The sequence below is a fragment of the Peromyscus leucopus genome, chromosome 8b, assembly GCF_004664715.2.
Source record: "Peromyscus leucopus breed LL Stock chromosome 8b, UCI_PerLeu_2.1, whole genome shotgun sequence".
Classification (NCBI taxonomy): Eukaryota; Metazoa; Chordata; class Mammalia; order Rodentia; family Cricetidae; genus Peromyscus; species Peromyscus leucopus.
In genome coordinates, this window is record NC_051086.1 from 99,415,375 (window position 1) to 99,443,069 (window position 27,695).

Genomic DNA, 27,695 nt, shown 5'->3' on the forward strand with positions numbered 1-27,695 from the left:
TCCCAGGTCAGCTGGGTATGGGGTCTGGAGCATAACCCCTGGGCCCATCTCAGTCTCTAGAGATCTAGACTGACCTCGGAGGGCGTGGGGCAAGGCAGATCAGAAGGACTTAGACTCCCCACCCTGTGGACAGCAACCTAGTTCTCTTCTGCCACACTTTGGAGGTGTGAGGAGATGGGGACTCCCTGAAGACGCAGATGCCTGCGGAGGCATCTCAAGGTTAATGCCCTTTTTGAGCTAAGCCTCAGAGAGTGACACCTGTCACCCACTTCCAATGCTTTGGGTCCCCACTCAGCAGCAAGTCCCATCCTTGTCCTCCCCACTGCCTCCAGACATAGTCTCACAGCCTCTCCCCCACAGTAAGCTGGAGTCAGTCCCCCCACCCCCTAAGTTGTGTGCAGCCAGCCTACAAATCCACTTGGGAATTTTTAGAAGCTGAGAAAGGCACAGCAATTAGTGGCAGTGGCCCACCCTCCCTCCTCCGATGGCTGTAAAGGGTGCGTACCTTCTGCAGGAATGCCCTGAACAAAAGCAGGTGGGAGAAGCATGGGCACTAGCCTGCCTCCACCTCCCTCATCTGTGTCCTTGGAGTAAGCAAGTACAGGGAACTCTAAAAAGAGATGCTGAGCCAGCCAGCGGCTTGCCCTCGTCCCCTGCAGTAAGGGAGGGCTGTGCTAGGCAGAACTGATGCCTGCTCTTGAAGGACACATGCCTCTTTCCGTGTCTTGATACCTCCCCAACACCAGGTCTCACTCTCACTGGGAGCCTCAGGTCTCCACCCCCAGGGTTTCAGGGGAAACCAGACTGCCAGCCTACCCACCGGGAGTCGGAGCCGTTGAGATAGGCGTCCTGTGTGGGCTTGTGGCAGGAAGTGGGGCCCTAAGTTTTCAGTGGGGGGAGGGATCTGCTGCTGGCCGGCCTCCAGGCTGATGGTGTGTGTGTGTTGGGGGGGGGGGTTCTCCTGACCTTCTTGCCCTGCAGGCCAGCTGAACTGTTTACCTAGGAGGTGGCAGGGCTAAGCAGCTGTTTGTGTTTGGTGGACTTGACTGGCTAGGTGACCGGCTGCATGGTTTGCTCAAGGCAGCTGTGATCTGTAAAGTAAACAGTGCCAGTGTTCTGCCCCCCCTCCCTGGAGCTGGGTCCCTAGAGCCATCAGAGTGCCTGGACAGCAAAGTATCTAACCCCTAACCTGCCAAGGCTTGACCTAGTTCTGAGTCCGTAGTTGTGTGAAAGAAGCATGGTGGGTGGGAAAGCTCCTCGGAACACCTGAGGAGGTCGAGGGTCTCGGGTCGAGTACCCACCCCAGGGCCACTCTTCCCTGAGTCCTTATGGCTCACACGAACCTTGTTGACCCTAGACATCAACAAACTCTAGGAAGGCCTCAAAGGAATGTGCCTTCCACTTCCCACCTATTATGATAGGCAAACTGCAGGAAAAAATTAAGGATTTTCCCCCAAAGCACACAGTAAGATGTTTATAGTACAAGAACTCAGCCTTGCATCCCTTCTGCTCAGGCCCACCCCCACATCTCTTGACCAAAGTCAACCAATCGATCCCAAGACCTCATATCTGTGGAAGGAAAGCTTTTCGGTTCTTCCATCAAGTTCAGAGAGTCCAATAATTCCACCCTTATTGACAGTCTAACCAGACAGTTGGGAACATTCTGACTTTGAATCTATACTTCCATTCTTCAAGATGGCTGAGCCAAGAGATTCCCCCCACCATCCCTACATATTCCCCCACAGTGATCCAAAGATGCCAGTTTGCAGCCATTTGTCTTTCCTGGGAGGTTCCTGCTAAAGACTTCAGACTAACTGTCTCCTCATCTCAGAATAAATGTCAGCCTTCCCTAATTCTTACAAGTCTATTGTGAACATAAGTCCTCATTAGACACTTCCAATTAATGTCTGGCCCAAAAGGAAACTCCAACAATAGTCATTTAAAGACAGTGTAGTTAAAGAAAATGTTCCACCCGTCAAGTCTTTGAGGACACTGGCTATGACAAGAGGCTCGGAGGGAGAACGTGGGAGGCTGAGGCAGGGAGAATGGGGAAGAGAAGCAGGACAATAGCAGAGGCAGGCTTGCTGGAGACCCACGCTCCTCTGTCCTACCGGCAGGCTTCTCCACCTTTCTCTCCTTCTCTGACCCTCTCCAGGACATTCCTCTCTGGGATCCCAGAAGACCCCTTCTCCTGCCCAGTTGCCATTAACTGCCTCTGCCCCCATCTCCTAGGTGATGCTTCTGGGAGACTCGGGTGTCGGCAAAACCTGTTTCCTGATCCAATTCAAAGACGGGGCCTTCCTGTCCGGAACCTTCATAGCCACCGTCGGCATAGACTTCAGGGTGAGGTGGTGCAGGCTCCCTCTGCAGTGAGCTAGTTACAGCTCAGGCTCAAGAAGGGTGCCCTCTCCTTGTCTTTGACTCCTGGGGACACCTGGGGCTTACTCCCACCAGGACCACAGAGGTCAAAGGAGTCTGGGTAGGGTCGGCATCTTGCTCACCTTCTTCTCTGCTCTTGGATACTGTCCCCAAACAAGGTAGCCTCATTTCATGGTCTAAGTCCTGAGAGCCCCTTGCTCATGGCCATCTGAGCTGGGTCCCTGTCACGGTCAGTCTTCAAGAAGCAATTGCCAAGAAGTCGAAGGGCTGGGTTCAGAGAGAGAGCTCTCAGGGCTGTCCCCCATCCCAGAGGACTCTCAGGTCTCCGTCTTTATCAGTGTGCAAGCTGGACCACCGCTACTGCACACCCAAGCATCCTGGAGGGATAGGCCTGCAGAGGCTTTGCACCTCTCCCAGTGGATGGGGTGTTGAAGCTACACTGAAAGAATTATGGGTAACTGGAGGAAAGACGGTCTTGCATAACAAGCCTCTGAAGGCCTCAGGATGTGATGGGTGCCTCATCTCTAAAGCTGAACTTGGGGAGACAGAGCTTGAAGTGGGGAAGGGTCAGATCCTCCCACACACTGCCTCTGCTGCCTGCATGGCTGGAGAAATGGCTGACAGAGAACTAGGCAGGTCTGAAAGTCCCCCTTGCCCTAATAAGTTTTGAGGACAATAAATGGAGGAATCTTGGAACAGGTCCCCACTGCTCTACTGGAGTGATCTGACCGAAGATGTCTCAGGCTCACAACATTGCCTGTAGGCCTGGAGAGAGCCCAGAACAGGATGTTGACAGACCTCGGGGGCCAGCCAACATCCCCCTCCCCACCCTCTGCCCTTTTCTCTTTCAGAACAAGGTGGTGACAGTGGATGGTGCCAGGGTGAAGCTTCAGGTAAGAGCAGTGGCTGGGATGGGGGAGGGGCTTGCACTTGCTTCTCAACCTGAACCACAGGCCTACAGCCCTGCCCTCAGTCTGGGGTAACTTCCTGTGGGGCCCATGAGAGGAAACTGCTTTTCTTTGTTTGATATCTGCAGAAAAAGCAGTTCCCAGGCACCCTTTCTCCTATCAAAGGCAACTCCAAATGCCCCCAGCTGGGCTTAGCCTCCCTCATTGCCCCTCCCCCTCCAGCGTTCCCAAGTCTCTACTGCTCTGAGCACCCCAACCCCTGGGCTGGAGAAGGAGAAACAGTAGCTAATGGGTTTAAGACCCCAGAAACACCACTGAGGATGTCACCAGATGCTCGGAAGCCCTGTGAGAACCCACAGAAGGAAACAGCCCCCCATCTCCCAGACTGCTCTCACACCACAGCGTGAGCCCCCCAGTCAGCAGCTAGCCTTGCTCCTTCCTGCCTTCTCTCCTCCTAGATCTGGGACACTGCAGGACAGGAGCGCTTCCGCAGTGTGACCCACGCTTATTACCGAGATGCTCAGGGTAAGTCCTTGTCCTCTGACCTGTCCCCACTCTGAAGCACCTCTGCTGTTGCCCTGATCTCCTCTACTGTCTGTTCCCCTCCAGCCTTGCTCCTGCTGTATGACATCACCAACAAATCTTCTTTTGACAACATCAGGGTAGGTCCTCCCCTCCCAAGGTCCTTCCCCCACCCCGACCATCCTGCATGTCATGAGCAGCCAGAGTAGGGCCTCCGCAGGCCAGATTACTCCAATTCTGTACAACAGGTAGACCATAGAGCCTGTCATCTTTGAAAAACACTCAGCGGTGACTGGGCATTTCATTGCTATGTAGGCATGGAAACCAAGCAGGCTGATGTGCCCTGTGCTGACTGTGTAGCCCTGACTGTGATTCATGAGTGTGTTTTATATCAAAGTGTTCTGAACAGTCCTGGCTCCACCCTGGACAATTAATTATCCACAGGGACCCAGGAGAAAGCCTAAGCAGAAAACTCCATATGCATCCAGGCCAAGTTGCAACTCAGGAAGACAGAGAGTGGCGATGTCCTCACAACCAAACCATTAGAGAGCAGAGGCAATAACCAATAAATACAAGCATGACTAGATGCACAACATTGTATAGGTTTTATGTGCTTCTTGACCTTGAGGACTGGTTTCTGAAAAGCAAGAGGAAGGGATAAGACAGCTAGCTATAAAAGGATGGAAACTGCATAGCATTGCCACTTCCCATCCTATACTCATGGCAGACATCACTAATCGATCTCAGTACTTTTTGGTCAGAAAGGCAATACAGAAAAATGAAACCCAGAGCCTTGTATATTAAAGACAAGTATTTTACTACCATACAACATCCCCAGCCAAACTTGGTCATCTCTAGCTCCATCTCCACCTCCAGTTCCTGTTTGTTGTTGTTGTTGGGTTGTTTTGTTTTGAGGCAAGGTCTAGATCAGGCTGGCCTCCAACTCTGTCCTTCTGCCTCTGTGCAGGGATTATAAGCCCGTGTTGCCACACAGGGCTGATCACATTGCTTTTGATTACTGAGCCCTTTTGTGGTTTTAGAATCCCGACAGAGCCTTCTAGGAGAAGAATACCCTGGTCCTTGGCCTCAGCCTGGCTCAGCTTCCCCTCTCCCACAGGCCTGGCTCACAGAGATTCATGAGTATGCCCAGAGAGATGTGGTGATCATGTTGCTAGGCAACAAGGTGAGTGGTTCTGTGGGAGAGGCAGTGCACTCTGACCCTTCTCTCCCACCGCCTCAGCACCAGCCCCACCCAGCTCCATATCCACCTAAATCCTTCCGGGAGGGGACTCTGAGGTCTCCAGGGCGGGAGTCAGACATGTCTTATGACTTCTACCTATCCCACTCCAAACCCCTTCCACCAACAGCCTAAAACTGCTGCCAGGTGGCTCAGCTGCCAGCCATCACTAGATCATTATGGACAGGTCAGGGGTTAAGTATGAAGTGTTTAACTCAGCTACTGTCACCCAATGAAGCTGGGTCACCACACCCTTTGCTAGAGTTACACACCTCCCCACGTGCTCAGGGTGGGCAGGGCATCGGGCACACACAGCCTGAGCAACTCAGAAACCCTGGCCCCAGGCCAATCACACCTGCCTGCAGTCCCTCGGGCTACCAGAAGAGGGCGGGCAGTGCTTGCTCATGGGGCAAAAGATGGACTTCCTGGGGTCAAGGCTTCCTTCCCTGGAGTTGATTGACTCACATGGGCTTGACAGGCGGATGTAAGCAGTGAAAGAGTGATCCGCTCTGAGGATGGAGAGACACTGGCCAGGGTAAGTGACTGCCAATGGGTTTGGGTGAGAGAGGCCAGAAGCAGACCTTGAGAATACTCTCTCCTGGGCAGGAGTATGGTGTTCCCTTCATGGAGACCAGTGCCAAGACCGGCATGAATGTGGAGCTGGCCTTCCTGGCAATTGCCAAGTGAGAGCTGAGCAGGGAAGGGAGGCCTGGGGTGGGGTGGGAAGCAATCTGGGAAGCCAGAGGTGGGGGTAGGGAATGCCCGGCTGGCTCTATGTTCCCAGCACAGCACATGATTCTTCCCGTTCTAGGGAGCTGAAGTATCGCGCAGGCCGGCAGCCTGATGAGCCCAGCTTCCAGATCCGTGACTATGTGGAGTCCCAGAAGAAGCGCTCCAGCTGCTGCTCCTTTGTGTGACTCCCAAAGGGCTAAGAGGAGGCCCAGAGACCCTTGGGAATGCAGTCATTCTAACTGCCCAGCCAACCAGGAGAGAGCTGGGAGTTCAGTAGGCAGCCCTGGCCAGGGAGGCAGCTGCCACCCTCTTTTCTCAAGCTTCCCTGTGTCATGGGAAGGGTAAAATAATCATACTTTATCTTAATATATATAAACTAACACCAAAAAAGGCGCCAGTGTGCCATCCCTAAAAAAAACCACAATAGGTAGGGACTTGGTGGTCCTTCTGCCTTCTGGGACTGGCTTCTAAAAGCCTGGACCTCCCTCCTAGCAGGGGTGTTACTGCACCAGCATGGCACCAGGGAACACCAGAGCACTGCTAGGGTGTGGGAGCTGTTTGTGACCCTGTTACCATTCTCACTGGGAAGGCTTAGGAGACCCCAGCCTTCTCTTCTTCCATCTCCCCGGGGGACAGCCATTCCCATCAGGAAGGGCCTTAGTGCTGGGAACTAGCCCAAAGCCTCAGGATAAAAGATAAAAGTGGATATTGGGGTGTGTGTGTAAGAAGCAGTTACTTGGGAGGGGTCTGCTCAACTACCTCTGGGCTTCCTCACCCTCCTTTTGGAAGTGTGCCCCTTTTTCTCTAGCATACAAGCACAGTGGGGCACCTGAAAATATTACTTTCTAGTCTCTGGACCTCACATCCCAGGGAATGCCCCACCATCCCATGGAATCTCTCCCATCAGCCTTCTGCCTGGGTTCCTACAGGTCAGAGCTAAGAAAAAAAGATTTCCTTCCTTCCCAATCCTGTGACAAGGTGTATAGCACCACAGCTATTTAAGGCAGAGGTAAGAGCCAGACAAAGAACTCACTGGCTCCTAGAGTGGGCGGGAAGCAGAACTGAACAACCCCATAGTCCAATTTTTCCCAGTAAGCCCCAGCTCTCTGTCTCCTCCCTGCTCTTTCCTTTAACTTCAGACTAATACTAGGGCCAAAACAGTTTTATCTCCTCCTCTTCTACTAAATCAGGTGAAAGGGTAGGATGTTGTCCATTTCTGGGTGAGCCGATGTAATAGGTGCAAAACAAGGTAGTTTGGTCAAGCTTTGGGTATGGAGAAGGGCAGCAAGGAGGTCTTATAGGCCCGAGGCCATGTGTCTCCCAAAGCCCTGGCCTCACCTTTAGAAGGATGCTGGAGGTATGCAGATCCATGACCCATAGGCACCTTTTACTGCAGCTCTGTAGGCTGGGCAGAGACTGGTGCGCCAAGAAAGTATGCATTGCACATTTCTGAGGTTAACTGCATTTGCTTTCAAGGCAGAAAGCTTGGTCTACTGAGCAGAGTCAGCACTCTAAACTCGGGGTGATAAGGAAGCTCTCTGTGACCTCTCACAGGCAGATCGAGGAGGAGCCTGGGCTTGCCTGTTCTCTTCTGGGGCTCTGAGCAGGTTGCAGGAGCTCCAGTCCCATAGCTCTGGGTCTCCGGCATTTGTGTTTTTCAGAATTAAATTGCAGTATTTTGGAAAGTATAGCCTGACGTTTTTTCCTGTTTGTTCCCAGAGGAAGAGGGATCACGTTGGAGAGTTTGTTACTTGGCATGTGGGCAACTGTTACCCAATGCTCAAATCATTCCATCCTCATTCTTGGTGTCCTCATAGGCTCACCTCACCCTTAGCTGACTGCCCTCCCCCACACCAGCATCTTTGCGGGGAAAAGGGAGCTGGAAAGCTTATCTCACAACCCAAGTCATTTTTCTTTCTCTGTTGAAAAAAGCCAGGCCTCCATTCCCTGTCGAGTGAATCCTGAGATTGACTACCTAGCTGTCTCTCCCCACCCCCTTTCTCTAGCCAGAGGCTGCTGCCAAAACCAAGCCTTTTATTTATTGATTGATCTACCCTCGGGCAGCCTGTCTTCCAGGTGGGCTGCAAGGAGCCTTGGCCTTTCAGACCCGCCCTACACGTTCCTAGAAGGGACCAGAGCCTAAAACTTCTCTGAATGCCAAGTCCTGAGACAGCGCAGTGACTCCACAAGTAGAAAACTTTGTTACTTAAATAACCCCGCTCCAGAGTTATTCTGTTACAGTTACCCTGTTACAGTGTTACTGTGTTACAGAAGACATCCGTCCGGTTCTTAAGCTGGCCCCGGGGAAGGGGAGGAGTGAGTGTGTGTGAGGGGTGTGGGATGGTTTCCCCGGCAACTGTTCCCCCCCCTCCCCGCCCCCTCGAGCCAAGCTGTGCAACAGGCTTTGGCTGATGGCAGTTAAAGCGTTGAGGATCCTTGACCCCGAGACTGGCTCTTCTAAATCCCCCTCCACGTCGTGGAAACCAGAGCGCAGCCCGCGAGGCCCCTGGGTTCAGTACCTGGAACCCGGCCCTGGCTCCAGCCCCGCCCCATCAGCCCAACTCGGCACTTGGTAACAAACACTTCCACTTCCTGGGCTCTCTTTTCTTCTCCCGCTGCGGGGAGCCGCGCCGAGTGCAAGCCACACCTCCACCATTCTGATTGGTCAGATTTGTTCACCCCGGCCCAAGAGTCCGAGTTTGTGGCTTCTTATTGGTCCACGGTGATCCACACCCACGGTACAGCCCCGCCCTCGGCTTTAGGAGCTGGGGCGGGCTCTGGAACGCTCAGACGCCGCGCAGGGCGGGGATTGGCTCGCTCCCTTCCTGTGCGTTCGCTGCCGCGGTTCTTGGGACACCTGCTCGCTGTGCCCGGTGAGGTGCTCAGCTCCCAACTCGAGCTCCGCGGCGCGGGAAGAAAGGCCGTGCGTCCCCGGCCTCCGACGGGAACCGCGCTGAGCGTTCGCAGGGCAAGATGAGCGCGGACGCGGCGGCCGGGGAGCCCCTGCCCCGGCTCTGCTGCCTGGAGAAGGGTCCGAACGGCTACGGCTTCCACCTGCACGGGGAGAAGGGCAAGGTGGGCCAGTTTATCCGACTGGTGGAGCCGGGTTCGCCGGCCGAGAAGTCGGGGCTGCTGGCCGGGGACCGATTGGTGGAGGTGAACGGCGAGAATGTGGAGAAGGAGACGCATCAGCAGGTGGTGAGCCGCATCCGCGCGGCGCTGAACGCCGTGCGCCTGCTGGTGGTCGACCCCGCGACGGACGAGCATCTCAAGAAGCTGGGCGTCCCGGTCGGGGAGGAGCTGTTGCGCGCCCAGAAGTCCGAACAAGCCGAGCCGCCGGCCGCCGCTGACGCACCGGAGGCTGGAGACCAGAACGAGGCCGAAAAGAGTCACCTGGAGCGGGTAAGTGCCGGCTGAACTGGGTATGGGACTGGGATTCCGGAGAGACTCGGGCGCCCCGGACGTCCAGCACTTTCTGAAACTCCAGCAGCGAGGAGGAAACGGTTTCCGCCCTCTGACCCGAAGCCATCGCAGTTCCTGAGGCAAGCTTCGGAGTGCGACCCGCGACCCCATCTCCCTGTCCCGGCTCGCTGGGGAGCGGAGCTCCTTTACCGCCTGCACTTTCGGTTCCCATTAATTGGATTCTGTCCCCCATCCCGGACTCCCTGGAACCCTTTCGTCGGCTATCCCTGCTCAAAACTAACTCTCTCTCCCTCCCTCCTTCCCTCTATCTCTCTCTTTCTCATCTCTCTCTCTCTCTCTTTCCCCTTTCGTCAGTCCTTGTGGATGGTAGCTGAAATTGGTGTGAGATCCCTGGGAAGGCCCTCGCTGTCCTACCCGCACCTCCTCGGTTCCCTAGTTTGTGCATCATTAACTCACACCGATTGGACTTCATCCTTCTCAAGTCTAAAGTGACTTCTAAGAAAGAGAGGAAGTCCTAGCGTCTCGGAGCGAAGGGTGGGGGTGGGGTGCAGGGAGGAGGCGCAGAGGCGTCTTGGGGGTGGTGGCTCTGCCACCCTGGAGGATTTATGGTCCTCTGGAATGTGAGGAGTAAGCGCTCGCTTGCTGGTATCTGGGAGCCTGGTGGGAGGACCTTGGAAGAGGAGGAGAAAGATGGTTGGGGGAGGGAGCGGTCATAAGGCCAAGCAGTGTCCCGCGGAGTCCACCATGGGCTGGTGGTCTTGCCCTGGTATTGTCCTTGCTCACTCCAGTGTCCTGATAGCAAGCCGGCTGGTTGGTTTTGCCGGTGTTTGGTATTTCCCCCAAACAACCCCGGTTTGGATCAGCTGCTGGAGGGGCAGCTGGCAGAACAGGAGCTGTTGTGCTGAGCCTCCGATCCCTAGAGAGCAGGGAGGGAGGGAAGCAGGCCCAGGAACAGACTATGGAAGCAGGTCCTTCAGTGTGTATGTACTAGCTCTCTACCTGGTAGCGACATGTGCCAGAGGTATCCATGGAGCCAGGAAAGATTCTCCCTCAACAGAGAAAGGGCACTGTTCAGCCTTAAGGTTGAAGGCGGAGCCTGAGAGTACCAACTGGTTTGGTGGAAGTGAGGTCACCAGAAGCCCTGTTCTGCCAGAGTTTGGTCTGGGAATGCCAGGGCCACCAGGTTCCCACTTCCTGCCAGTGCCAAATTGGCATTGGCAAGCAGTAGCAGAGCCCCTGGCAGCGAGTTGAACAGGTGACCTCTTTGCTCCTAGGCTCAAACCCAATTTGAACTTTGTCCCGAGTCCATTGATTCGCCATTCCCTTCCCTTCCACCCCCCTCCCTGGTTTTCCTTTGGACTTTAGCACCAGAACAGATAATCAGCAGCCTCCCCTCACCCTCCAGATACACACCAAGTTGCAGTCATGCTCAGCTCCGCCCCTTGCCCTTTCCGGGGGAGCTGCTGTGGAAGGGTCTATATCAGACTATATGGTATCTAGAAAGGCAGGGGGCTGGGGCTTCCTCTTGGAGACCTGTCCTCTGAGGGAACACAGAATCAGGGTCCCCAGGTGGTAATAGGACACCTACATTTGTGTAGATTCCTCAGGCCCGGAGACTCAAAGTAGAACCGTCCTGGGGAAAGCCTCCTAGGACCTGTCAGTCATTTTCTGAGCTTTGATTCTCCCATCTGTAAAGTTGGGCAACAGGGTCTGTCTTTTCAATAGGGAGTACTTGTGCTCTGCTAGGTGGCTAAGTTCATTGTTGCCCAAGCCTTGAGCCGGCCCCTTGAGCTCTAGTCTGCTGCGCTTCTCTGGTATTGAGTTTCCATATCCTGGTGTGGTGAGCTTGCAGATGACACACACACACACACCCCACATGCCCCATCCAATACTGCAAAATACGCCAACAAACACTGAGGCAGGCATGCCTTTCCTCTGTCTATAAAGCACCCAGCTGAGATTTGACAGTTAGTGTTAGCCTGGATTCATTTGCAGAGCGGGAACTGCTCTATTAATCTCATCAGTTCTCGTGTGACAGAGGCGTCAACCCGAAGATGCTGTGACTGACTGAGTGGCATCTCAGTGGGCCAAGAGCAAACAGGGCAGGTGATGAGAGGTGCCTGGAACGTTGGCCATCCCCACTGGCCTGCTGAGGCCCAAGGAGGTAGAGGTGTCTTTATTGAGACAGGGTTTTATTATGTAGTTCTGGCTGGTCTTTAGACCAGGCTTACCTCAACTCAGAGGTTCTCTTGCCTCTGCCTCCCAAATGCTGGGGTCACTGGTGTGCTCCACCACACTGAGTCCTCACCTTGTCTCCAAAGACAGCATCTCTCACTAAGGCCTGGGACTTTCAGATTTGCAGAGATGGTTGGTTGGTATTGAGACAGGATCTCACTCTGTCACCTTGGCTGGCTTGGAACTCATAGAGAAGATCCTCCTGCCTCCTGAGCGCTGGGATTAAAGACCCAGCAGGCTGGAATTTTTGAATCTGGTTAAGCTGGCTGGCCAGTGAGCCCGGGAGATCCTCCTGTCTCCACCTCTCTAGCACTAGGATTATAAACCTAAACCTCCACTGCTTGGCTTGCATGGGGTGGGGGGGGGGGCGGGATTGGTCTGGGGATTGAACTCAGGTCCTCATGCTTACTGGCTTTACTGTCTGAGAACTTTACTGTCTGAGCGATCTCACCGGCCCTTCACCTGCTTTCCTGTAGTCTTTCCCTACCAGACACAGGACAAGGCCTAATTCCTTGAGCTTTGGCCCAAAGAGGGGCCTGGGTAGACCTGAGCCGGCTCAGCTGTGCTAACCGAACTGCCTGGAGCCCAGTTTCTTCATCTCCCTAAGCCTTTGTTTCCTATTGTGTAAGTTGGGAATCATGGCAGTGACCTCATGAGGTTCTTAGGATTACATAAGGATGTGTATAAGTCACTCAATACTGGCACTAAGTAAGTGCTCAGTAAATGTTGATTGTTGGCATTTGAAGTAACAAATAGTTCACAGCGATGATTCCTCCCTACCTGGGCAGGTGCAGCTGTGGCCAAGCCCAGCTCTCAGAAGTGCTGAAAGATCGCTGTTGTTGAATGTTTATGTGATGAGCTGGGTGTGGCGGCTCAGGCCTATAATCCCAGCACAAGGGAGGCAAAGGCAGGAGGATTGCCAGTTCAATGCCAGACCGGGCTACAGGACAAGATCTGCATCCATATTTAATAATAACAATGATAATAGTTCTATGTAGTGCTACGGCTCTCCAGAAAATTGGCGACCCACTCTCCCCACCCCTCTGCCCATTCTCAGCCACAGCAGAGGTCTGAATCCCCTCAAGCTATGTGTCCTGTGTCTCTGTGTGCATGTGTTCACAGCTTCCACCTCTGATACATGGGAAGCCCCAGGGCACAGCCCTGGGTTGTTCCTATTCTGTCACCAACACTGCTCTGTACCGACTATAGGGACTATAGGGAGGTGTTCAATAAATGTTTTTGAATTAATGAGTGAATACACAACAGCTGTAAAGGACCTTTGTCCCAGTTCATCCCCGTCCAGCACACCTGGGCTTGTTTGTGCATCCAGTACACCGAGAGATGGAATTCCAGATAGAATCAACCCACTCCTTCTTGCCCTCTAGTGGCTTCCCTTTTGACAGGGAGGCCGAAAGTCTAGGCTTTGGGGTCAGACATAGTGTTGGGAGTCTGCATTACTGCCTTCTGGCTCTGAAGCCCACATCATTCCTTAGTCCCTGTGAGCCTTAGCTTCCACTCAGTGAAATGGGATACCAATCCCCAGCCTGCAGGGTTGTGAGGAAGAGCAACAACATGACAGGCATCAAGGAGAAAGCACTTGGGTTCCTTCGGGTTCCTCCCAGCCTTGACCCTGACCCTAGAGGCAAAGATAGTATAGGTACCCCGGGAAGCAGGATCGATGGGCAGGCATGATTAGTTGACAGGTTTAATTTGGCCAAGATGGAGCTTCAGAAGGGCAGACTTTGGAAGGAGGCTGCTAGGTGTTTGGCTTTGAAATGGGCAGGTCAAAGCCCTTCGTTGGCACACACCTTTAGTCCCAGTACTCAGGGAAGCAGAGGCAGGTACATCTCTGAGTTTGAGGCCAGCCTGGACAACATAGCAAGTTCCAAGTCAGCCAGGGCTACCCAGTGAGACCCTGTCTCACAAAAAGAAAAAGGAATGGATAGGTCATGCTACACTTGGGTTCATTTTCTCTGTGGATTAACCGGCAGAGCCCCTGTTTCTTAGCCTCGGGCCATTGACAAGTTTGTCTTTCTGGAATGGTTGTTTTAGAGGCAGAAAGGAGCTTCCTTCTCAGGAAACTCCAGATTGATGGGGAAGTAACTCCCCATCCCTGGAGCCTCTGGGAAAGTGGGGGAATGCCTAGGAGTTTGCAGGCCAAGGAGCAATGTCAAAGTCTGCTGGAGCTGTGGCCTCTTCTCTGGGGGAAATGAGCTATAGATGCTGATCATTAGTGTTTACTGATATGTCCTAAGGTAGGGTGGACCTATTTGGAAAGGAAACGTATTTAATGCACATGATCACCATCACCCTAGGCAGATCTCTTATGGGGATGGAGAAAGCTTTTACGATGATTCTCAGCTAGGGATGATTCTCAGCTAGGGATGATTCTCAGCTAGGAGTAATTCTCAGCTAGCAAGCAAGGCATCTTGGCTCCCCAGCCATGGCCCCCTTGTGTGTATACCTCCCTTTGGCCACATGGTTGGGTTGTGCTTCAGGGCCTGGCTCTCTAGATAAATGTGAACCATCACAGTGTCATAAACCCAGGCTTCTTTGTGCTCAGTGATAGTTTGTCTGGCATACACAAGGCTACAGGTTCAAACCTCAGCAACGCAGACATTTAAAATAGCCAGTTCAGGGTGTGCTTGAACCAGCTTCCCTACAGGGGTTGGGGTAACTATAGCTCCTATTGGAGCTAGAGCTTTTAAGCAGTCTGTACCCCAGAAAAGCATAGATACCTCCTAGTAGCTCAGCCCAGAAGGGTTAGCCTAGCCCTTCATGAGTGGGGTGGAGCCTGGGAAACAAAGTCTCAACCCCTACCCACCCCCACCCCTACTTTTCCTTGCTAGTCACCAGAAGCACAGAGACCCCAGGAGGCTGGCTTTGACTGTTGATGGAGCCTCCCCCTCCAGGTAGAACGGCTCACACTCTTCACAGCCCCAGCCAGGACAGTGTTTCAGTCCCTGGATCCTAAATAAGGACAAGCTATAGACCTCCTGAGGACAGATGACTTCAAAGGCAGCATGGTGACATGCAGAGAACGTTGGCCAGATTCAGACCTCACTGGGATCAGAGACAAAAGCAGCCTCTCCGTGTGCTTGTCAGGTCACGGCCCAATGCCCAAAGCAAGTTCAAAGAGTAGAGCCTGTTTGGGGCTATCTCTGGCAGCACAGCGGCAGAAAGTGAGGCAGCTGAGTCTTCCGCCACTAGCCACTTGAAGTGTCCAAGCGGAAGTACGCTGGCCATGGGGGCCTGGTGCAAGTTGAAATCCCTAATCTAACATTCTTGGGACAAGAAGTGTTCTGAATTTTGGATGCTTGCCAATTTTGGAAGATTTATGCCAACCTGAGATCTCAGGTCAGGACCCAAGTCTACACACAAAATTCACCTGCGTCTCAACGCACAGCCTGGGAGGACTCATGCTTTGCTTAGGAGCCAGTTCTAGTATGGAATTTTCCATTTGTAATGTCCGTGCCAAAAATTTCAAATTTGGGGACTAGGGAGACATAGTTCTGTTGATAGAGTGCCTGCCTAGCAGACTTGATAACCCTGAGCTCTAGCCACAGTCCCACATAAAATTGGGCATGGTGGCACTCACCTGGAATCCCTAGTCATTTGGGAAGTCAAGACAGGAGGTCATTCTTGGATCTGTAGAGAATTTGAAGCCAGGCCAACCTGGATTACAGGAGACCCTGTCTGGAAAAAAATTCAGATTATTGGAGCAATTGGCACTTTAGATTTTTAGATTAGGGATGTTCAGCCTGCACAACTAAAAAGAGGTAAACTCTTCTTTCTTTTTTTGTTGTTTGTGTTTTATTTGTTTGTTTGGTTTTTAAGACAGGATTTCTCTGTGTATGTAGTCCTGGCTGTCCTGGAACTTGCACTGTAGACCAGGCTGGCCTCAAACTCAGAGATCCACCTGCCTCTGCCTTCCAAGTGCTGGGATTAAAAGTGTGCACCACCACGGCCATCAACTATTTCAAGTTTTTAAACAAATCCACACTTGAAATGACAATATTTTGTATTTTGATTACATTTTTACTTTATCATCTCTTGGCGGGGGGCGGTGCTAGAACTCACTATGTAGACCAGGCTAGCCTGCTCACAGAGGTCTGCCTGTTATTGCCACCGTGCCTGGTTCTTTTTGAAATTCCCCACATGTCTAGTATATTTGTACTCAGTAGTGCTAGTCCAGCTCTGAGTTCAAATCCTGCTCTCTCCTGTTATCAACCATATATAGTTGAACAATTTGAGCTTTACTTTCCCCTCTGAAATGTGAGCATATCTCCCTTACAGAGTTACAATTGGGGTTTCTTTGAGAAAATAAATATAAAGCCCCCAGCATAGTGTCTAGTCCATATTAAACATTCAGTAAATGATAGCTGCTATTCGTTACTTCAATAATGAGCCCCAGTTTCACAACGAGCTCCTTGAATGTCCTTGCTTAGCCTCTTGGGACAGCCCATAAATCGGCAGCTTCTGGGAGAAGGGTGGGGGTTGGTAATGGTGGACTGCCTGCCGGGCAGGCAGGAAGGCACCTGGCGGCCAGCCTTGGATGGTGTCCAGCTAGGCAGTAGCCCAGGTACCAGCCTGCTCTGTCTCAGGCTTCCCCAGCCTGGGAGAGAATGGAGCGGAACTCTGCTTCACCGTAAGCCTCTCTGTCCAGCAGTGAGAGGAGACACTAGTCAGCTACTAGTCAAAGTGAGGACCTGGCTCGGGGGCTCTGACTCAGAGTGTTGGTGTCTCTGAAGCAGCCCCCCCTCCCCCCCCACCCCCATTGTAGCTCTCCTGGTTCCTCCTGCTACCTGGCTCCTACAAGGACCATCTCCTCCCTCCCTCCCTCCCTCCCTCCCTCCCTCCCTCCCTCCCTCCCTCTCTCTCTCTCTCTCTCTCTCTCTCTCTCTCTCTCTCTCTCAATTGGGACCAGAAGTGTTCTTGTACAGATAAAAGAGGAAGGGGTCCTACAGGGATCTTGAGATGACATCAGGCTTGGTAGGAGCCAATCCCACATCAGGAGTGAGCAGAGGACACTTTTAGCTTACAGAGTTCCAAGCCCCTGGTCACTTCTCAGCCTGCCTAAAGAAGAGCATCCCGTGCTGCCCCTCCGCGGCAACCCTAGGCAGAATCAAGCCATCTCCATCAAGCTTCCTTGAGGAACAATGCTAGCTCTAGCCTATGTCCCTCCGAGTTGATGGGGGGAAAAACCCCAGCTGCTTCCCGCAATGTCCCCAGCCCCTCCCCCCAAGGGCTCCTCCCCTCTGTCCCTCTTAGTCCCTCATCTGGATCTGGGGCCACTTCCTCAGTGTGAGATAGCAGGGCACCAGGCTTATTTCCCTATATAAGAGCCCTGGCCTGGCCTGGGCTGGGCTGGGCTGGGGAAGGACAGTCTTAGAAAGTGTTCCCTGGCCATTCTGGTGGTCTTCTCACTCGCAGCCCATTGTTGCTGGGGCCTGGAGCTGGCTGGCCCTTGGGAAGTGATAGAAACTGCCTGGCTGTTTCTCCTGAGCCCATCACCATGGTATCAGCCAGGGAGGGACCAGATCCAAAGGGGGTGTTGGTCCCCTAGCCACCCAGCAGACCCCCCTCAAGGGGGGGGAGCAGGGAGCAGCCTTGGGCCTGCTGCTCTCCACAGCACCAGGATTAGGGGGTATCGACTTTCCTCAGCTTTCCAGGTGGCCCATGGGTGGTGACTATTGAATTCCGTGCCCCCATCCTCCCTAGCCTACAAAGAGTGGGTGGAGATGTTGGCCTGGCTTCCTAGGGTGAGGTTAGGATCCTGGGGCAGAGGGTCAAGGGGCAGGCAGCCTGAGAACTGGAGAAAGGAAAAGGCTCCTTGAGGAGGGTTTGGAGGCAATGTTCCTGGTCCTCTCTGGAAAGCTAAGAGAGAAGTACAGTTAGTCCAGCCCCATTCAGGTCCATTGACACCAACCACCCTCTGCCACCATTGCCTGGGGATTTTGCTTCTGCATCCCCAATCTCCTGAACCTGTCCTGACTTTTTCTTTGTAAGTTTGTGTGGAGACTCTATGTAGCCTCTGGGTCTGGGTTCCCATGAAGGTGCTCCCCCATCCCCTCCATGCCCCATGCTATGGATCCTTCTGGGGTTGGCACAAGTCCCAGGGCCACTTAGGGTGGGGGGGCACACACCAAGCCCAGGATAGTGCGGAGTTTTCCCCTTTATCTTTTCCCAGAGGCAGAATCCAAGCTCTGGTACCTTGCCCCTCCCCCATCTCTACTTGGCTCTAGGCCTGGGAACCGGGGGCCTGCGCCCAGGGGACTCCTAAGCTCCACCCAAGCTGGGATGGGCTGACTCAGCAGCTGCAGTGACAGCTCCTGGGGACGGGAAAGGAAGAGGCTAGTTTCTCTGAAAGTTTAAAACCCTTCCCCCTCCCCTGCTTGTGAAGGAAGAGACCTAGAACAGTGGTTCTCAACCTTCCTAATGCTGGGACCCTTTAATACAGTTCTGCTGTGGTGATCCCCAGCCATAAAATTATTTTTGTTGCTACCTTGTAACTGTCATTTTGCTACTGTTGTTATAAATCATAATGCAAACATCTGATATACAGGATATCTAATAGATGACTCCGTGAAAGGGTTGTTCGACCCCCAAAGTGTTCTTGACCCACAGGTTGAGAACCACTGCTCTAGAGACTTCCGAAAGGGACCCTTTAACATGGAAGGTCTGTGAGTGCTGCCTGGAGGAAAGCTTCCTGGAGAACACCAGTCACCCCACGCTACCACCCGCAGACCCTGAATCAACCACAAAACCACTCAGAGGGCAATGGAGTAGAGGATGTCTCATCCCCTTAGGCAGGGTCCTCTAAATCTTCCTGGTCCTCATGTGCCCGAAGGATGCAAAGTGGACCTTTGAACTCTGATGACGTGCGTCACTAGAAAGGGGTTGCCGAGGTAACACTTGCTAAGGTGTAGTAGGGGAAATCCAAAGCACAGACTTGGACCTGGAAGGTGGGCATCACAAAGGCACCTGGCCCAGCCCTGCCCTGTACTAGGGAGCCACCGCTCCTGAACCCTCAGCCTGGTTCTAGCCACAGTGCCAGCCCAGGCATGCTCACAGCCTCGTCACCCAGGCCAGGCTTTATCCTTCCACTCAGGCTGGGGCTCTGGCTGCAGGAGGCGTGGAGCTCCCGGAAGGAAGCCTGTGGTTTCATTAGCTCCCAGACACCTGGTGAGTGTGAGAAGAGCCCCTGCCATCTGCCCATCACTAGGCCTCACTCCAGGCTGCCGAGTTCCGGACCCAGTGCTAAGGACAAGGCCGTTGTGGTGGGAGGAAAGCCGGGCCCCAGCCAGACTGAGTGGGCTTTAACTTCTCCGAGTTGCAGTTTCCCTGTCTCAGAAACAGCTAACCAGATTCAGCCAGGCTGCTGTGGGAAGTCTGGAGTAAGGGAATCCTGGGGAGGGTGGGGAGGAACTGAGATTCCACAAACTGAGGGCCGGCCACAGGAGGTGTGCGGCTGGGGCCGAAAGCTGAGCCTGTGCTGGGTGGCAGCAACTTGTCGGACCTGTTAGCTCACCTAGGCAGCCTGGGGGAGGGCCCATGGCAGCTTTGTGCAGGGATTAGCTGGAAGGAAGAGAACCCTCACTCTCAGAACCACATGGTGCTGGGGGGCTGCAGGAGGGGCCAGGTCACAGCAGGCTGAAGGGCTGAGGGGAGGAGGGGTCTCCTGTGGTACCCTCTTTCTGCTGCTCATTTGGCTGTCTTTGCTGTTTGAAGTCAGGGGTCCCTGGGCTCTGGGTAAGAAGTCATTAGGGAAAATCTCAACTGTCGACTTCTCTGCCTTCAGGACTCTGCACACCCCTCCCCAACATCCCGAACACAGGTACACGGAGCCTGCCAAGCATTCTTTTTACCTCTTTAAATTTTACTCTGTGTATGTGTATGTTGTGTGGGGTGGGATGCCAGGGTCATAGGATGACCTGGGGGAGTCACTTCTCTCTCTTCACCATGTGTCCTGGACAGCAAACCCAGGTTGTGCTTGGCAGCAAGCACCTTAACCCCATGAGCAATCCCTTCAGCCCCACCCAGAGTGAAGAAGGGATGGGACCTGAATGCCCAAAGGTGGGGCTGGAGGCCTGGAAGCCTTCCTTTCCCTCCTTCCCACCCCTCCCTTGCCTTTTGTACCCCCAGCTGAGGATTCGGGTTTCTGAACGACCTGGCCACCACCCTCCCTGACCCAGTATCTCCGAGTTACACGAGTGTTCCTTAGTGGCAAGAACAATACTAAAGTCCCGGTATGCATGGGGACTTAGTAAGAACAATGGCGACATCCAGATCTGGGCAGGGACTTTGAGTGCCCGAGTGTTGCTTTTCTGCTTTGTCATTAGCAACCGTGAGAGGCAGGTAGCAATAAACACCCTCTCTAAAGGAAGGACCCTGAGGCTCAGAAATGGAAATGGTTCGCCCCAAGTCACAAGCTAGTAGGGGAGCCTTGTTGCCCCATAGGGTAGGTGGCAGCCCAGGGTTAGCCAGCCAGCCAGTGGACAACAGGGGGCTCCAGGCTTGGAGTTGGGGTCAGGCTAGTGCTTGGGTAGGGCTTGCAGAGCCTCCAGCTTCTGCAGGCACGTGTCCATATTCTGTCCATCTGTCAGTCTGTGGTCTGTGAATATCGGCTGTAGCTTCAGAGCTGAGCTGCCAGAAGAGGATGGAAGATGTTGAAATTGTTCCCAGCCGAGTGTCAGGGTGCACAAAAGACACCTGCTTGTGTCCCTCAGGGGCTGGTGAGATGGCTCAGTGGGTCAAGACACTTGCCACCAAGTCTGACGACCTGGTCCCCCATAGTGAAAGGAGAGAACCAACTCTTACAAGTTGTCCTTTGACCACGTATGTGGCTGTGGTGTATGCGTGCTCTCTCTCACACACACACAAAATAAATAATGTTAAAAGTAACAGGCTAGGCAGTGGTGGTGCACACCTTTAATCCTAGCACTCAGGAGGTAGAGGCATGCAGATCTCAGAGTTTGAGGCCAGCACGGTCTACAGAGTGAGTTCCAGGACAGCTAGAGCTATACAGAGAAATCTGTCTCCAAAACAAAAACCAAGCAAACCAAAAAGTAACAGGCCCTGCTTTCCAGGCCACTGTCTTTGACGACATTGGCCCTGCCCTGGGCATTAGTCACACACACACCCTGTTGCTCCCTATATCCTTGGCTGGACCTAGAGCTGTGTCCCTTCTACCCCAGGACCCTTTGCCCTGCCACCTGCTGGGTTTCAGGTTATCAGGGTCACATCTGGCTGGGCCATTTGGCTCACTGGGGTCAAGAAGGGATTCCACTAGAGATGAAAATCTTTACTGTAAACAAACTGGCCAGCTTTCAGTAAACAGCTGTCCTTGCCTTCACAACAGAGAACAGATACAAGGGCCCACTCAGGAGCCTCAAGTATCCAGCCAGGCCCAAGAGGGCCAGATGAGCCTTGGGTGGGAATGATAAGACCAAAACAACATGTGAGTAATAGAACGGCTCAGAGGGACACTAGCCTCAGGCAGGGACAGTGGCTTTTCTAGAGCCACTCGGTTTGCTCCAGGGCCACACGTCCATTCCCACCCGAACCCTGGGCCAGAGTGTGTGGCATTGCTCTGTGGGCTCCAATCACCACTGGATTATTCCAAAGCCTTCTAGGCAGGGAGGTGGAGCCGGAGAAGGCAGTGTTGGGACATTGTGGGATGACATGGGTGCTTCCTACATCCCCACAGCGTGAGCTCCGGCCTCGGCTCTGCATCATGAAGAAAGGTCCCAATGGCTATGGCTTCAACCTGCACAGTGACAAGTCTAAGCCAGGCCAGTTCATCCGAGCAGTGGACCCAGACTCACCAGCAGAGGCCTCTGGACTCCGGGCCCAGGACCGCATTGTGGAGGTGAGCCCTTTCCAGTGTTCTCCGTGATCTCCCAGGCTCTTCCCTCCTAATCTTTGATGCTTTGGGGCAGTCTTATACCGTCTATGGTTTGCTTAACCCATGGGATATGGCCAACCCAGAGATGCTGGATGGTGGGCAGCTACACAGGTAGAGTAGGGGAAGGGGAAGAAAGGGTATTAAGTGCTAGGTGGGCATGCCGACAGGCTAAATGGTTTCTTTTCCCCTCTCGGGTTCTGCTTTACTAAACATACACTCTACACCCATGATTTACCTGCCAAAATCCAGGTGGATGCCAGAGGCCACCTGCATGGCCTTCCTGATGCCTGAGCACTTGGTGCCAGGCACGAGGGTGGATCAAACGCCCTCTCCTGAGTTCAGCTTTGAGACGCTCCGCTCTTCGGCTGTGCTCACGAGAGAGGAAACGTGAACTAAATGCTTGGGCTGGTCCCAGAATCACAGTGTGAGAACCTTAGAGCCACAGATCAGCTCTTCCAAGACTTCTCACTTTACACGTGAGAAAACCAAGGCCCAGAGAGGGAGGTCGGAGGAGAGCCCAGCCCAGGCTCCCAGGCCCCCCCTCGCTCCCCGCTGTGTTTGCATAGTCTCCTCTGGGTATTTTCTTTGGCTCTTCCCATTTGTCTTGCTTCCCAGCTGACTGTCAGAGCACCACTGTCTGGCTGGGTTCGGGACTAAGCACAGGAGGAGATGCAGCATTCCCAGGTGGCGCTTCCTCCACCTGCCCTCTCCAGCACCCAGACCTGTGTGGGTAACCCCCCCCCCATCCCTGCTCTGCCTCACAGGTCAATGGTGTCTGCATGGAGGGCAAGCAGCATGGAGACGTGGTGTCCGCCATCAAGGCTGGAGGGGACGAGGCCAAGCTGCTGGTGGTAGACAAGGAAACAGATGAGTTCTTCAAGAAGTGCAAAGTGATCCCATCCCAGGAACACCTGGATGGTGAGTGCACAGCTGGGTGCCCGCAAGCTGGGGACACAGCCAAGTGCCTAAGGCTTTGCCAGAAGTGGGGGGCAGCCTCTTGGATTGCAAGGAGAGACCCCACAGCATGGGTGGGTGGAGAGCAGAAGCAGGGGTGGCCCATGAGTGTCTGAAGGTGGCAGGTGCCAGCAATGAACTGCCATGAAGGAGCGAGTGAGGTTTGGATCAGCACCAAGGCATGGCCTGGGCCTCTGCCTAGTCTAGCAATTCCTCTGAGAGGAAAGAGTTAACTCTGGGGCAGCCTCCAGCCTTTGCTGGGCAGATCAGAGTCCAGTGACAGGGGCCCAGTGCTCCCCTCCCCCGCTCTGTCAAGTTGCCTTGGAAACTCAGGCCCGCTGGCTCTAGAGAGTAGTGGGTCCCCTTCAGTCCCTGGGCCCCTGCCTGCCCCTTCCCCCTCCCCTACTCTCATCCTGCCAAGCCTGGCACCTCCTCCTGTTCAAGCCAAGCCAAAGTGAGTAAGGCAGCCACACCAGGCAGGAGGGGCGGAGCACCCCTACTCCTTAGTCCAGACTTTGTCCCTGGGAAGATGGCTCCGGAAGGGTATCTGTTGTGCTGTGATGAAAGTGAAACCTCTCTGGACTTTGCAGTGGGTGGGGCCTCCCGAGGAGGAGGATTATAGTGGTAGGTCAGGGTCCACGTATCTCAGATCTATCTCCAAGAGGAGGGATACAGTGGACAGTCCTGTCAAGGGGAAATAGTCACATGTGTCACAGCCTGACTGCAGAAGCACCCCACCCATCCTTACTAGTCTATGAAGGTGGAAGGTGCCTTCCACTTCTCAGGCCACATGGGAGGTGACCTCAAGCCTGGCTTTCCCTCTCACTGACCTCTCCTGACTCTGCCCAGGGCACTGTCCTTGAACGCTCTTGTCCCCTTGTTTCCAGGTGGAAGATAGTTGGCATTGTTTTCTCTCCAAGGCAGCAGGTGCCAGCTATATAATCTGAGGTGTGGTCCTAAATCTGCTGTCTACCCTGGGATGTGTGAATACCAAGGCCCAGCCCTCCCCTAGGGTGTATGTGGAGGCCAGAGGACAGCTTGGAGGCGTCAGTTCTCTCCTCCTACCATCCGGTCTTGGGGATCCAACTCAGGTCATCAGGCCATCACTGAGCCATCTCTCTGGCTACCCTAGAACTCCATCCCTTCTTAACGCTCCAGCAAGCCTGGCATCTTGACATTCTGGGTCAAATGTCAAGCTAGGACCAGGAAGGTAGCTCAGTGGTGAGGCACGGATTCATATACGGAGGGCTGTCTGTCTGGCGCCCAGCACTGCCCGAAGTATCATTCTGTTACAGGGAGCTGTCTTGTCTCCCACAGGTTGCCAGTCAGCATCAAGTAGCCCACCCCAAGTGTGAGCCCCCCCCCACACCCTCAAACAAGTCCCCCCAGTTTGCCAACTGAGACATTATAAGAATAAATTTTAGTTGGTAATGCCAAAGTATTGCACTGTAGTGGGGTCTTGTTTTCTGAAACTGTCAAACAATCTTTCTGGGCACCGGGTCATCAAAATGTCAAATGTACATACAGTGGTTTGCAGCCAAAGAAGCTGTAGCCTTTGACCTCCAGTATGAGGTCTGGTGAGCTGCCCAAGGCACAGCTCTGGCCTGGCTGCCCCTGTTCTCCTCCCCCAAAGTTTCTGGACTGACCTTTGCTGTCTCCCTCATCTAGGCCCCTTGCCTGAGCCCTTCACCAATGGAGAGATACAGAAGGTAAGGGGTCCGCTACCCGCTTCTCTGTGGAGATAGGGCAGTGGTGGCGTGGTTGGGAGTCAGCTCAGGCTGGCACATCAGGGCCCAGTTCCAGTTTCTTCCTGAACTCCAAACCATAGGGCCGCCAGAGTACCCCAGCCCCAGTCAGGGGGTGAGGCTGTCACTTGGGAAAGGCTGCCTGGTGCCCCTTTGCAGCCCCCGCCTCCAACTCCCACCATACAGAAGAGGCCATTCTTCCCCCCAAGAACAGAGCCTCAGTGTCTGGCTGCTGGTCCTGCTACTTCCAGTCTGAGTTGGAAGAACAAAGTCCCTCCTCCTTGGGCAGAAGGGAAGGGGGTGAGGCTGGGAGCCAGCCGAGGCCATGGAAGGACCCAGGAAGGGGCTGAGTGCCAGGCTCACACCCAGCCAAAACCTCTACTCTGGCATGGGCTGTCTCAGAATCAGACCACAGAGCCTGGAGTTGGCAAAATCTGTTTGAAGACTTCCTCTACAGGGACCTAGTGAAGGCAAGAATCAGGCCATGGTCCCCACCTTCTGCCACCCCGTCCTTAGTTCTAGAATGTTCTATCCATCTTATTCTTTAAAGACCCTGGTTGACTCCTTTGGGGTTAAGGCCTGGAGAGGACTGTAAGAGGTTAAGGGATCATATATCTTCCTCATGCCAAACTGGAGCACTTCGGTGGCCCTACTTTGGTGGCCCGGTACTCCAAGAAGCCCCTCTTGGGTCACTGATCCACAAAGTGAGTCAGTGCTCAAAGGTGTTGGGGAGGATGAGATTCCACAGTTCCCCGCTCCCGCCCAGGTGATGGATGGAACCAGGCTGCCCCAATCCTTTTAGGAATGCAGTAATATAAATCTGGAATTTGGATGGATGGCCAAGCCTGAGCAAGGACCCTCTCTAATGAGGTCTCCAGCTTCTCTCATCAGGGGTTTCCTTTCCCATCCCCTGCCAACCCATACTTTTTCCTCTCTGTGCCAGGAGAACAGCCGTGAAGCCCTGGTAGAGACAGCTTCAGAGAGCCCCAGGCCAGCCCTGGCAAGATCTGCCTCCAGCGATACCAGTGAGGAGGTAGGCAGGCCCCGTGGGGGCTGGTGACTGAGTTACGGGAAGCCATTTCCAGGCCACTCTGGTTCCTGGCACACTAGCCTGCCTTTGAGGTCACATGGGGAGGTGCAGTTTGTTCTTGTGACCTGGCTACCTTGGCCATGGCCCCAAGGGATCCACCTCTCTGAGGCCAAGGACCAGAGAGCCCTGAGGGATGGACACTGACTCTTTCCTCCTCTTTTCAGCTAAATTCCCAAGACAGCCCCAAGAGACAGGAGTCCACCGAGCCCTCATCTACCTCCTCCTCCTCTGACCCCATCTTGGACTTCAACATCTCCCTGGCTGTGGCTAAAGAGAGAGCCCACCAGAAGCGCAGTAGCAAGCGGGCCCCGCAGATGGACTGGAGCAAGAAAAATGAACTGTTCAGCAACCTCTGAGCACCTGATCACCCGCTAGCCAGTGCTGGAAGGTGGAGCCACCCACCCATCCACCTGATCTAGCTCCCCCTTTCCTCCCAGTTGCCCACCAATCAACATTCAAATCAGCATCAGCACCCCACTTCACCCCACTTCCTGACAAATGATTTTCCTAGGAATTCTTTTCTTCCCTTACCTTAGGGAAGGGGAATGTTTCTGTCCTGCCCCCTCACTCCTCCCTGAGGGCTTCCTCCTACCAAGTGTCCCCTCACCAGTCTGCCTAGGACATCCCTGGGACCCTCACCAAGCAAGGACCTTTGGACCAAGTCCTCCCTCAACTACGTGTGACAACCAAGTCCAGGGCTGACCAGGGACTGACTGTAGCGGCCATTGCTCATAATGGACAGGGTGCCCAAGGTCCTCAGAGCTGTGGTTGGGTTTCTTTGGTCCATTTGACTTTTTTTTTTTTTTTTTTTTTTAAGAGTGTAGTGTTACAGGATTTAGAGCTGTTCTTGTTTTCATGATTCTTGTGATTTTCCTGGTTGTTTGTACCCAGAGCATGGCAATGGCCTCATCCTTAAATTTTTGTTTCTACTCTCACCCTGAGAGATCTGGGCAGCACGGGAAACCCTGGCTGCCTCTGCCTGTCCTGAGCCGGATGCCACCACTATAAGGAAATGCCTTCAGAAATTCACTGGTTCCTTTAACCTGCCTGAGCCTCCGTGTCTTCCTCTGCAGCTTCGCCTCATACCTTTGGGTCTAAGAGAGTGGGTCATGAACAGAATTCCCAGGCAGCTGGCCTCTGGGGGAGAGGTGGGATGCTCCTGGAAGACCATCTGGGGTTCTCTGCAACTCCAAGCCTGAGTGGCTTTTGCAGCTACTCCGAGTCCACAGGGCCCTGCAGTTCTGTCCACTTAGTTCCATGTCAGTGCACCCTGGTACAGGGGACAATAGGGATGTTTGTGGGGACAATAGGGATGTTTGTGGGGACTGTGGGAAGAGGAAGCCGAGAGCCACATGCTGAGAGGGCTCTGAGGCTCCTCATTCCAGAAGTGCTACAAGTGAAATCTTACTAGAGCTGGGTTCAGGATGCAAGGGTGACTTTCCTCCCTGTTCCCCCACCAAGGGATGCAGGATTCTCAGCAGTCTGAGCCTGCCGCAGACACCCTTATCCGCCCAGTGGCCTGATTGGGAGTCCAGCACAGGAAAAAACTAGTTCATTAGCTGCAGGACACATTGTGTGGCAAGGTGGGCTGGAAGGGACTTTGCAAAGGGGAATATACTGCCTTTCGCCCGGAGGCCCTTGAATGCCCAGGCTGCTAGACCATGTCCTAGGACAGGTGTTCAAAAATGAAGGAGTGTGGCCCCAGCTACTTCCCACTCACCCACTCTACCGAAAGACCTCAGAGCCAGGTTGCTGGGCGGAAAGGAACAAGTAAAGAGTGAAGACAATGGCTCTGGGTTGGGAGAAGGGCCATTCACTATCTGGCCATCTCAGCATTACGGTCTGGATTCCGCCAACCTTAAAAGGAGCCATCCAGAGCCCTTATCACAGTACCTATCATCTCGTACTTGCCTGCTCGGCTGGGCCTGGCCTCCCTCAACCACCCACGCTTCCACCCTTTGACCCCAGGTGGAGGCCCCGGGCTGGTGTAACAGGCCTTAAGGATTGCCCCACAGGGCAGATGAGCCCCTCCCTACCTCACCTGCTGGGTGGAGAAGCTGTGGGGCACCTTTGACTCGAAGCTGGACCGGAACTTCTGGCTAAGGTCTGGAGCAGAGTCCAAAGGGAGCCAATAACAAGCTTCACTTGAGATTCAGGCATTTTGGATAGCAGTTTTCCCCTTGCAATCTGGGGTAAGATGCCAAGACCAGGGGCTGGGAGGTTTTGGCAAGAACTTTATCCACAGCATCAAATGCACTTCTAACCTTCTGTCAGAGTTGTTTTGAAAATATGCCTGGCCTTTTTTGATGATTACCTCAGATAACAACAGGATATGGGGACAGTTAGAAGTCAAAGAATGACTGCAGACCCTAGAGAACGTGGTCAGCGGTCTGGCCATCCCGAACCTGTGCCTCTGCTGCCCCCTAATGGCCAGGCTGGATGCAGCTGCCCGGAGACTGGATAAAGAGCTGACTGGGAGGGGAAAGAGCCTGATGGTATTGCAGGAGGCTGTGAGTACCGGGAGCAGGTTCCAGGCTTCTCTGACAGGGATGCACCCCAGATA

At 53.8% G+C, this 27,695-nt stretch overlaps 2 protein-coding genes across 5 annotated transcripts in view; both read left to right on the plus strand.

Moving 5' to 3' along the window:
* Positions 1-7,466, plus strand: part of Rab37 (RAB37, member RAS oncogene family) — a 65,315-nt gene extending 57,849 nt beyond the window's left edge. For 2 of the 4 annotated variants that reach the window (XM_028889632.2, XM_028889633.2), the window contains 7 exons: positions 3,231-3,272; positions 3,746-3,812; positions 3,897-3,949; positions 4,927-4,992; positions 5,525-5,581; positions 5,653-5,729; positions 5,858-7,466. In XM_028889632.2, the coding sequence (XP_028745465.1) occupies positions 3,231-3,272; positions 3,746-3,812; positions 3,897-3,949; positions 4,927-4,992; positions 5,525-5,581; positions 5,653-5,729; positions 5,858-5,963 (468 nt within the window). In that variant the 3' untranslated portion in view covers positions 5,964-7,466. Of the gene's footprint in view, positions 1-2,232; positions 2,344-3,230; positions 3,273-3,745; positions 3,813-3,896; positions 3,950-4,926; positions 4,993-5,524; positions 5,582-5,652; positions 5,730-5,857 lie in introns of all 4 variants that reach the window. The other 2 variants (XM_028889631.2, XM_037200811.1) reach the window with 2 other exon arrangements.
* Positions 7,467-8,553: 1,087 nt separating this feature from the next.
* Positions 8,554-26,178, plus strand: Slc9a3r1 (SLC9A3 regulator 1). Its single transcript, XM_028889625.2, has 6 exons — positions 8,554-9,180; positions 21,146-21,307; positions 22,108-22,261; positions 23,966-24,006; positions 24,986-25,075; positions 25,297-26,178. Exons 1-6 carry the CDS (start codon positions 8,752-8,754, stop codon positions 25,486-25,488), a joined length of 1,068 nt encoding a protein of 355 aa, XP_028745458.1. The 5' UTR covers positions 8,554-8,751; the 3' UTR covers positions 25,489-26,178.
* The last annotated feature ends 1,517 nt before the right edge of the window (positions 26,179-27,695 follow it).

Coding starts and splice junctions, on each gene's coding strand:
- Slc9a3r1 (XM_028889625.2), top strand. CDS start 8,752: ATGAGCGCGGACGCGGCGGCCGGGGAGCCCCTGCCCCGGCTCTGCTGC. Junction 22,262..23,965: donor ATCCCAGGAACACCTGGATG/GTGAGTGCACAG, acceptor TCCCTCATCTAG/GCCCCTTGCCTGAGCCCTTC. Junction 25,076..25,296: donor CCAGCGATACCAGTGAGGAG/GTAGGCAGGCCC, acceptor TCCTCTTTTCAG/CTAAATTCCCAAGACAGCCC.